The sequence below is a fragment of the Chiloscyllium plagiosum genome, chromosome 6, assembly GCF_004010195.1.
Source record: "Chiloscyllium plagiosum isolate BGI_BamShark_2017 chromosome 6, ASM401019v2, whole genome shotgun sequence".
Lineage (NCBI taxonomy): Eukaryota > Metazoa > Chordata > Chondrichthyes > Orectolobiformes > Hemiscylliidae > Chiloscyllium > Chiloscyllium plagiosum.
Window position 1 is genome coordinate 83,232,961 of NC_057715.1, and position 11,135 is coordinate 83,244,095.

The following is an 11,135-nucleotide window of genomic DNA, read 5'->3' on the forward strand; positions in this document are numbered from 1 at the left end:
GGTGTTGCTGCTGGAAGTCGAGTTTGGTGAAGGTGGTCAGTTGACGGTGGTCACAGGAGTGTAAGGGACCAGGGGATGCATAGTTATGGGAGGGGTTTGCTAAATAAGCATATCAGCTTGATGGTTACCCAGAGTTACACTACAGTTTTAACTGCCTAATTGTTTCCTGGGTAACTTAACGGAGCCAAATTATCCAACATGTAGGAGGTTTGTTTTGAAGTTTTCAGATGCAGGCAACTGCCCAGTAGAAGCTTCATTTCTTTGGCAATTTGCATGGAGACAGTGGCACTTGGCAAGCTGCAGGACTCAGGCACACCCTTCCAGTCTGCCCTGCTTCACCGACTCTCTGGCTGCATCGGTACAGTCTATAGGACTTGTCTATGGGACTTGAATTCACAACTTTTATTACTTGGCTTTCTGCACTTTGAACAGTTAGATCAAGGGCATAGTTGGGGTTCGTTCAATAAATTCCGCCTATTATAAGTAATAAAACAAGCATTCCAATATTTGGGAAAGGGCTGGAAATAATACACAGAAATGTGATTCTCAGTAATGTATGAAGAAATGAAATCAAACAAAACGATTCATGTGTAGTTTTGCTGCACTTATTGCTTTCCCAATGTGATTTATTCAATTTGAGATATTACATTCTGCATTGTATAAGATGATTCACAGATTTCCTTTGGAGTTGATAGTCTACTTCAGTGAATTCCTGGTGTCTTCCCTTTGTTCTGATGAAGAGTCACCAGACTCGAAATGTTAATTCCTGCTGTCTTATTAAAGCTTGATAGAGTGGACAGCTGGCCTGATGATATCTAAAAGACGGAGGTGGCAGATTTTTAGAACCTCTTTAATACTGATTTGAAGCTCCTGCTCTGAGCTGTTGCGGATCCTGCTGCGGAGATGGTGCGTTATGCTTTCCCTATCATTCATCCTGGCACAGATCACAAATGGGAAGTGGAATTTGTTCTTGTAAGCAGCATTTAGCTCACTCAGCTGTGATCTCTGGCCAGCAGTGAGGATGGTTAGCCCAGCTTGGTTCTGCTCAGCCTGCGATTCAAGGGAGAGTGTTCCTCTGAGAAGATCTCTCCCAGCTAGGTCTGGGTGGCATCGTAGAATTCCCTCCTTCCCTACATAAATACAAGAGCAAACAGCAATTTTACTATGCAGGTTTTCGATACCACATGTTTCTCTGGAAATTAGTGTCCAAATTTATTCAGTTCTTCATTACTAAGTGCAATGGTATCAATTGAAGTAACAACAACATCATACATTGTTGCTTCTCTCACTGCTATTTCTGAAATTCTGCCCATTGTTGTCAATCAACAAGGCAGAGCAAGAGACAAGATGTTATTTCCGCCAATATCTGTAAATTAGTGAAATGTGAAAATGCAACCATTTATCCTGGATTACACGTTCCCAATACAATAAGCAACAAAAAGCTGCATTTATGTAGTGCCTTTAATGCTGTAAAATGCTCCAAATGCATTTTTATACCTAGCCACATAAATGGTTCAGGTTGGCTCAGCACAAATGTATTCAAATAAACAAATTGTTAGGAACTGGGTTTAAAGGACAACATCCAGTTGCAAGATTGTGGAGGTTCAGGAAGATAATCCCAGAAGTGGAAGAAAACTAGGCAGGCAGGAGCAGACAGAGATGGAGAAATGCAGATTACAAAGTTGTAAGTAACATTATCGCAAAGTTGGGTAGGTACACAGCCGTCAAAAAGAAAACAAGAGAGGAAAGGCACAACAAATATATATTATAGGCAACATTGAACTGTAATGTTATGGGAGGATGGTAAAGGGTTTTGGGATGGAAAGGATTAAGGCATTGGAAGCTCACATCAGAGTCAGGAAGGATGCCAATGTTAGGGACAGCAGTGAGAGGGATGGAGTTAGTAGCTTGAGAACAGGGAACCAATTGGCGATTCTCTAATATTTCACTGAAGAACATTTCTGTTCATTCAATACTGGATTCCCACAAGCAGCAGAACAATCAGAGGTTTTAGAGATTATACTGTCAGCTACTGAGAGGAGTCAGCTACAGAGTTATTGAAACATATTATACAGAAAATCAAATGGGAAATTTGAGAAATAACCTTGAATTTCAAATGGTACACACATCTTGAGGGTGAATGCTGAAGAAAATCAGTAACTAACTAGACTAATTAGGATAACATAAAATGTTCTCTGTAAAGTATAACGTTGAGCAGCCTTAATGTTTTTTTCTATGTCCAGTCTGCAGGAGAACAAAGTTAAATTCTTTCAACAGGACTTGCATCAGTTATATTCCCAATAAATGAGATTGTTACATACATTTTATTTCCCAATTACTTGACCAGAGTTTGAAAAGAAAACAAAATACCGCATAGTGGTACAGCTTTAAATAAATGTATGGCCCCAGAAACTTAATGGATCATTAACTTTGTTAGTGAAATCAAAATAAGATGCATTCCTTATGATTAGATATTGACTGAATAAAAAGTAATATTTCTGACTGAAGCAGGACTATAGAATGAAGTCACTCAACAGAGGCTTCAGTTGCTCTTATTCATTTTGCCTCCTGTGTCTGAGAAAAACACAAGATACTTCCAAAACATGCTGCAGATAAGTTAGGGAATACAATCTTGCCTGGTGATCTGGGTTCAAGTCCAACCTGCTCCAGTAGTGTGTAATAACACCTCTGAACAGGTTTGTTCGGAAATATCAGCAAATACAATCCTGCACTGCCATCTAGAGCTTAATTAGGGACACAGCCTCAAACCAAATAAATAAGAGCTGTCTTCATCTTTAGATTGCTGTATCAGTTTGAACAGCAAACTAACAGAGGGTCTACCATGATAGCAGCACTCACAGTTGACAGTAGCTTGACTCAGCATCCCAATTGCCATTTTAGAGCTCTGTAAATGCACTGACATTGTGTTGCTAAACTGTCAAATTTAAAGAGCTAGGGACTTGGAGAGGAATGTGAATTCTCACCTAACACAGCAATAATTTGCATCTATATAGTGCCTTTAACATACAGCAAAAACATTTTCCAAAGCACTGGGTAGAACATTACAAAATGAAATATAACACTAAGCCATGTAAGAAATATTAGGATGAATGATTGAAAGGTTGGTCAAAGAGGCATATGATCAGAAGAATCATACAGGAGAAAGTTAAAAATTACACAACACTAGGTTATAGTCCAACAGGTTTATTTGGAAGCTCTAGCTTTTAGAGCGCCACTCTTTCATCAGGTGGTTGTGGAGAATAAGATTGTAAGACACAGAAATTATAGTAAGAGTTTACAGTGTGATGTAACTGATATATATTGAAAAAGACCTGGATTGTTCGTTAAGTCTCTCATTTTTTAGAATGACTATGTTGGTTTCAATTCTTTCATACGTAAATTGCAAAACTTTTTTAAAAAAGTTACATTCTCAAGTGAACTTTAACAATTGGTGTCATGGCAGCCCAGATAATTCATTGAAGGTGTGAGCTTCCCTGTGAGGTTGTCTGTGCCACAATGGTCAGACTGATTCTAATCTAAAAAATGGTTTACAGAATCTTACATGGATTCATACAGTTTTTGAGCAAAGTAAAACTGTGTTAATATGTGTATGTGTACATGTGTGTGTGTGCGTGGGGTGTGTGTGAGGGGTGGGGGTTATGAGTGTCTGTGAGAGAGTGTGTGTATGTGAGTACTGTGTGTAGTGCTCTGAAAGCTAGTGCTTCCAAATAAACCTGTTGGACTATAACCAGGTATTGTATGATTTTTTAACTTTGAAAAGCCCCAGTCCAGTGCTGGCATCACCAAACCATGACTTACAGGAGAAGATAGTGGAGAGGAACCGGGCCTAGGTTCTTGGTAACTGAAGGCACAGCCACAGGAACAATTCCAACTAGGATTGCTCAAAAACCAGAGGAATGCAGATACCTCAGTGGGTTATATGGATAGAGGAGATTATGGAGACATAGAGGATCCAGTCCTCCATGGAGAGGTTTGAAAACAAAGATGAAAACTTTAAAATCAATGTGGTGCTAAATTAGATGCTAATAAAGGGCAGTCAGTACAGGAGTAATAGTGAATGCCATTTGTTGCAAGCTAGGTCATGAGAAGCCAAGTTTTGTATGACCTGAAGTCTACAGAATCAGGGAAATCTTAGAAAAGTCAAGTCTAAAAATAATAAAGACCTGGATGAAAGTTTTAGTAGCTGAAGAAGAGGTGTTGCTGGGGAATGTTACTGAGGTAGAAGTAAACAGTATGTCGTTAAAAGCTCATCTCAAATATGATACTTAATTGTTAGTAGCAAGGGAGCAAAGTTTGCGGTTGATCATCAAAATACTTAATTGGAGGAATTACACTGAGTGATCCGATAGTGAATGTTGGACAAGCAAGGACTGGTGGAAAAAGCTGCAAATGCAATAAAGCAGGGACATCTCGGAAAACTGGAGTGTTTCCTGAAGATGTTGCCAAAAAGTAGCATGTGGATAAAAAAAATTAGCGGGCTAAGAAAATAAACCTGGGACAACAGATGAAATGGTGTCGGAATGTGAAGAGACATCATTGATAGTAATTCTCTAGCTATGATGAGGTGATTAAGAATGGAACCAAGCGACTGTATTGGAAGACATTGGAGAGATGCTGAATAGGGTTAATATGATCAACTGTAGCTATATCTGCAGACAGGTCGCGAAGGGTGAGGCAGAGATATCCTTACTTCTTCACAGCCATATAGGATGTCACTTGAAACTCTGATACCAATTGTGAGAGCCTCAGACGGACTGAACAATTTGGGCAATTTTGTAGACAATCCAGAAGGCATACCAAGTTTCTTGAAGATTTTGTAAATGCAGTTTGAAGGCATACTGTTGATATGGTGCATTTAGTATCAAGTTCCAAAATTGCAATTTGCATATGAAAACTCCAGCTGAGATATGTATGTGAGCCTGCTATAAAGCAAGCAATCACAAGAGTTTAACACATGCTCAACCCTACTAAAATAGCCTGGCGAAGGGTTTTGGCCCAAAATGTAGACTGTCCTGCTCCTGTTGTGCTCTTCAAGCTTCACATCTATTGACTCTGATTTCCAGGATCTGCAGTCCTTACTGTCTCCTGAAGTAGCCTGGATACGTTTTTCACGGTATTTTGCAGCTGCATTACTGATCTCTAACAAGTTAACAATTTGCCAACTTAATTCATGCTTTTTCAAATAATTATATGATTTTAAAAAAAAATATAGGCGCAAATACAATCTGAACTTGATACCAGCTAATACCTAAGCAACACAACGATAAAAAGGTACATTGCGCCATCTGGTGACTGACTACCATATTTCAGATGTACAGGGTAATTGAAGGAGACACAAATAGCATGTTTAATAAAATTAACTTAACATATATAATATATTTATGTATATTTCTGATACAAAAAATTTCTTATCCCTTCTAATGATCACAACCTAAGACCTGATTAGCCTATTAAACGAGGGCAAAATTAAGCTTAGTTTTCTGCATTATTTTTAGAATACAATTAGAAAAAAATTAATTCAGGGAATGTGAGTGTCACTGACTGGGCCAACATTTATTGCCCATCTCTAGATGCTCTTGAGAAGGTGGTGATAAGCTGCTTTCTTGTACCACTGTAGTCTATTTAAGTAAAGCCACAGTGCCATGAGGGAGGGAGTTGCAGATTTTGACCTAGAGGCACTGGAAGAATGGCAATATATTTCCCACTCAGGATGGTAAGTGACTTGGAGGGGAACTTGCAGGTGATGGTGTTCCCAAGTATCTGCTAATCCTTGTTACTCTGAATGAACAGGTTTGTGGGTTTGGAGGAAGGTGCTGTCTAAGGAGTTTTGGTGCATCTTGTAGATGGTACACACTGCTGTCATGGAGCATTGGTGTTGGAGTGAATGTTTGTGCGCTTGGTGCCTATCAAGTGAACTTGGTGTGAAGCTCCTTGACTGTTGTTGGAACTGCATTCATCCAGGCAAGTGGGGGGTATTCCTTCCTCGTGTCTTGCAGATGATGGGCAGGCTTTGGGGAGTTAGGAGGTAAGTTACTCACTATAGTGAATGTGATGAGACCATTACAAACTGTTTGTTCCTCATGCAATTATAGCCTCTTCTCTGTAAGATACTGACATTTATACTGATTTTGTACATTTCCAATGTTTTAGCAAATGCTTAAAGTATGAAGTGAGAAAAATCTGAACAAAAATGATTCCAATCAGTTACCAGAGTTTCGCTAGAGCTGATCCATTCCCACATTCATGCTTGGAGTCACTGCAGGCCTTAATTATGCCCCAGAGAACTCCAGGTTTCACTACTGAGCCATAGACTGGTGCCATTTCCAATTTGATGCAGAACCTTAGACCACTCTAACTCCTGCTCCTTATGTTCCCACCTGTTCAACTAGCTTCAAAATGTTCCACCCTCTATCATCCAATCCTGGTCAATTCAACAGTTATTTCTTGGCTTTAGATGCTTTATAAGGCAAGGTGTAATAAGGTTGACATTAACTGTGATAATGTAACACCACTATTGATGGATTGCTACATCTTGGTTGTAGCTTTCAGCCTGTTAGGTAATACAGCATAGAAACAGGCCATTTGACCCATCAAGTTCATGCTGGTGTTTATGCTCTACATGAGCATCCTCCCATCCGAACTCAACTAATCTGAACACAATGTATCAGAACTTCCTTCTCTTCCTTTCTCCCTCATTGTTTACTTAGCTTCCCCTTGTATTCATTTACACTACTGGCCTCAAGTACTCCACATTTTTAACTACTCTCAGACTACAGGTATTCTCTTGGCTTCACTAATGGATTTATTAATAATCATTTTATAGTCACTTGATAGTATCGTACAGAACTTCTGTTACCAGTAAAATAGGAGACATGCTTTTTGAAGATTTTTCTTCTTGCAGTCGTCAGGTCAGATGCAAAAATACCTAATTTCAAAGGGAATAATAATTTATATATTACATAATTAACAAGTGGCTCATTTATTGGCCAGAGGACTTTGATTGGTCAAGGGTTTGCATATGAAATACACCAGGGAACAGTTCTTCCAAAGTTTTTGCTTAATTCAAAAAGGTCTTGTTTGTCTAATTGATGGAGATTTACTTTGAGAAATGCACCCAGGAACAGTTGTCCCAAAGCTTTTGTTTATTTGGAAGGTATAATTCCTGGAAGTCCTCTTGCCTGCAGAAAACTGGGCCCTGTCTAAAGTATTGTATATGTAAATCCTAGAAAGTGTAATTAAGCCAGATTGCAAGTCCAGTTGACAATCTTAAATTGCTTATTCATGTATTTCTTAGGTTGGAGTGCTTTTTCAGAAGCTCCCTTATATTTATGGTCCTTGGTTCTAGTTTCTCCCACAACTGGAAACATCTTCTCACTGCCTACCCAAACACATCAGAGGAAGGGTCACTCAACTAGAAATGTTAACTCTCGATTTCTCTCCATTGATGCTGCCAGACCTGCCGAGATTTTTCAGCAATTTCTGCTTCTGTCCCACATCAGAGAAAGCACACTCCGGCCAGTTCAATAATTCCAGTATGATCCCTCAGTTCTCATATGACTATATATATTTTCTACACGGGCTCTACATTCTCCTTATAGTATAGAGATCAGAACAATTCACAATGCGAATCAACAAAAGGTTCATCGAATTTTAACAAGGCTGATCAATTCAAACCCTCCAGAAATGAATTCCGGTGTTTTGTTTGCTTTATTGTGAAAATACTGAACCATGTCACTACACGCAGTGATCTGTGGCTCTATATCAAGTCCCCAGATCCCTCTGTACCGATGTAGACATTTATTTTCCAGGGGTATATAGACACCTTATCTTGCTGCAAAATGACTCTTAAATTTAATTCCACTCTGAGACAAATGCAAAGCATCTGAGATTTTGTTTTGCCTTCAGAGTTATTTTGTTTGTCCTACGTAATATCATGAAGGGTGAAAATTTGCTGGATTCTTTGTACAAGTAGACAGTCACACCTGCTAGAATTGGGTCATCTGATCTTGTTTGTGTTCAGAGACAGGAGAGTGTGACTGTGAGTCAGGTCGGTAGGGGGACCCAGAGAGCTGGACTCTTGGCTTCTGCAATTGTTCAGCAGGTGTGACATGTTCCAACTATGACTAAATTTAGACAAGAATAAACCAATAATCGATTCAATTAACAGGATTTCAAAGATAGGGCTCTTCAGCTAATTCATTTGGTGAGGGTGCAGAATATGCATTAGTGTTTGAACAAGCTCCAGACACTTCACTGCCTCAAATAAAGACAAGGAGACAGTAGTTATTTGGGACTGGACAGCAGGAATGGGCTCAATATATGAAAGAGGGAAGCATGACTCATCATTGCCCTGCAACCAATTCCAACATAGCAAGCCTGTTCCAAAACAGCCAAGAGCAGATAAGGGAGTCAAGAATTCCAACAGAGTATTATTATATTTCCTATTCCTGCTATTGTGTCAGAAACTTAATTTACAAGTATTACCATGATAAACCACAGCAACTAGTTTCTCTGCAAGTATTCTTCATACACATCTAGCATGATGAGATGCAGTAAAAGACTCATTTCGATGTGTGCTTTCTGCAACAGTTATCACCCAATATAAGTGATCTTACTGTATATTGGCAAATAACAGCCCCTTACATTGTATAATTTCTTCTCACAGAAACAGGTTCATGGCCAAGGGCAATGAAGTGCCATATCTGGACAGTGAGCCTAGGAACTTTTCTGCAGGCAGAATAATGAAGCTGCAGGGTTGGTGGGAAGTGATTTGTCAGTTGCAGTGTTTATGGATTCATTTCATGATTTTTTTTGTCACATTATTTATTATCGCAATAACCACAAAAATTCAGAGTTTATGAGCTGGAGGCTGACCTACATTCCTACGTAATATCAGGAAGGGTGAAAATTAGCTGGATTCTTTGTACAAGTAGACAGTCACACCTGCTAGAATTGGGTCACCTGATCTTGTTTGTGTTCAGAGACAGGAGAGTGTGACTGTGAGTCAGGTCGGTCGGAAGACCCAGAGAGCTGGACTCTTGGCTTCTGCAATTGTTCAGCAGGTGTGACATGTTCCAACTTTTTCTACGAGAGCGAGAGCTGTCAGGTGGATGAGCTAACTGACCATGACATTGTGACAAAGGAAGCCATTAAAAAGGGGCTAGTTTGAAGGAATGTCGTGGTAATAACAGACAGTACAATGAAAGGGATTGACACTGTTCTCAGCTTCAAAAGGCTGCGTGATTTGCCCAGTGCTAGTGTTTGGGGCATCTGCGCAGGATTGGAGAGGAACTTTCAGTGCAAGGAGGAGTTCCAGGCATCATGGTCCATGTTGGTACCAATAACATAGGCAAGTCAAAGGAGGAGGCACTATGGAATCACCACAAGAAGCCAGGCACTAGATTAAGAAGCAGAAACTCAAAGGTCATGTTAATTGAGCCATGTGCAATTTGACATTGGGGTAAATTAGTTTAGAGAGATAAACAAGTGGGAGAAGTAGGTTTTTATTTGTGGGGCATGGGCTCCAGAACTGGGAAAAATATTTTTATTCATTCATGGGATGTGGGCGTCACTGGCTGGCCTGCGTTTATTGCCCGTCCCTAGTTGCCCTTGAGCAGGTGGTGGTGAGCTGCTTCTTTAACTGCTGCAGTCCACATGATGTATGATATAGTGTCCTGAGGAAGGGAATTACAGGATTTTGACGCACTGACTGTGAAGGTATGGCAATATATTTCCAGGTCAGGATGGTGGTGGGTTGAAGGGGAACTTGTCATGCTGTTCCCATGTACCTGCTGCCCTTTTTCTTCTACCTGAAAATAGTCAAGGTTTGGAAGGTGCTGTTTAAGGATCTTTGGTGAATTTCTGCAGAGTATCTTGTAGACAGTACACACTGCTGCGACTGAGCTTCAATGGCAGAGGGAGCGGATGCTTGTAGATGTGATGCAAATCAATGGGCTGCTTTGTTCCGGATGGTGTCAAGCTTCTGCAGTGTTGTTGGAGCTGCCCTCATCCAGATAAGTGAGGACTATTCCATCACACACATGACTTGTGCCTTGTAGATGGTGGACAGGCTTTGATGAGTCAGGTGAGTTACTCACAGAAGGAGTCAGAGCCTCTCACCTGCTCTTATAGCCACTGAGTTTATGTGGCAAGTCCACTTGAGTTTCTGATCAATGATAATCCCCAGGCTATTGATAATGGGGGATTCAGGGATGGTAATACAATTGAATGGCATATTATTATGGAGAGCAAGAGTGATTGTCCCCAGCAAAGACTGCCACCAGATACCAGCTGAAGTCCACCAGGGTCATCCAGGGGTTTTCAAAATAAAGATGCTGGTGTGAGGTTATATCTAATAGCTAGGATTGGATGCAGGCACAGCTGCGTTGGTGGGGCAGAGCCCAGAGTGCCAATAGGGAAACAAAAACCCACCAGAATCTCCTCAACATTCGTAAACCCTCAACTTGTTTACACATCAACCATGCAGGTCCTTTCATGGGCTCAATGCTCTTAGTTATTGTGGATGCTCACTCAAAATGGCTGTACGTGCATAGAGTTCGTTCATCAAACATGGGGATGACTAGAAAAAAATTGTATGCATCTTCAGCAATATATGGATGTGTTGATCACAGATAATGGGCCATCACCATCAGGGACTTTGAGTATTTACAGTCATAGAGTCATAGAGATGGACAGCATGGAAATAGACCCTTCGGTCCAACCCGTCCATGCTGACCAGATATCCCAACCCAATCTAGTCCCACCTGCCAGCACCTGGCCCATATCCCTCCAAACCCATCCTATTCATATACCCATCCAAATGCCTTTTAAATGTTGCAATTGTACTCGCCTCCACCACTTCCTCTGGCAGCTCATTCCATACACGTACCACCCTCTGCGTGAAAAAGTTGGCCCTTAGATCTCTTTTATATCTTTCCCCTCTCACCCTAAACCTATGCCCTTTAGTTCTGGACTCCCCGACCCCAGGGAAAAGACTTTGCCTACTTACCCTATCCATGCCCCTCATGATTTTGTAAACCTCTATAAGGTCACCCCTCAGCCTCTGACGCTCCAGGGAAAACAGCCCCAGCCTGCTCAGCCTCTCCCTGTAGCTC

The 11,135-nt window shown here is 40.7% G+C and overlaps 1 protein-coding gene across 1 annotated transcript in view; it reads right to left on the minus strand.

The window, feature by feature from the left end:
• Positions 1 to 571: 571 nt before the first annotated feature.
• urad (ureidoimidazoline (2-oxo-4-hydroxy-4-carboxy-5-) decarboxylase) overlaps positions 572 to 11,135 on the minus strand; it is a 15,067-nt gene continuing 4,503 nt past the window's right edge. The window contains exon 2 of the mRNA XM_043692777.1: positions 572 to 1,130. Coding sequence (XP_043548712.1) covers positions 778 to 1,130 — 353 coding nt within the window. The 3' untranslated portion in view covers positions 572 to 777. The remainder of the gene's footprint in view (positions 1,131 to 11,135) is intronic.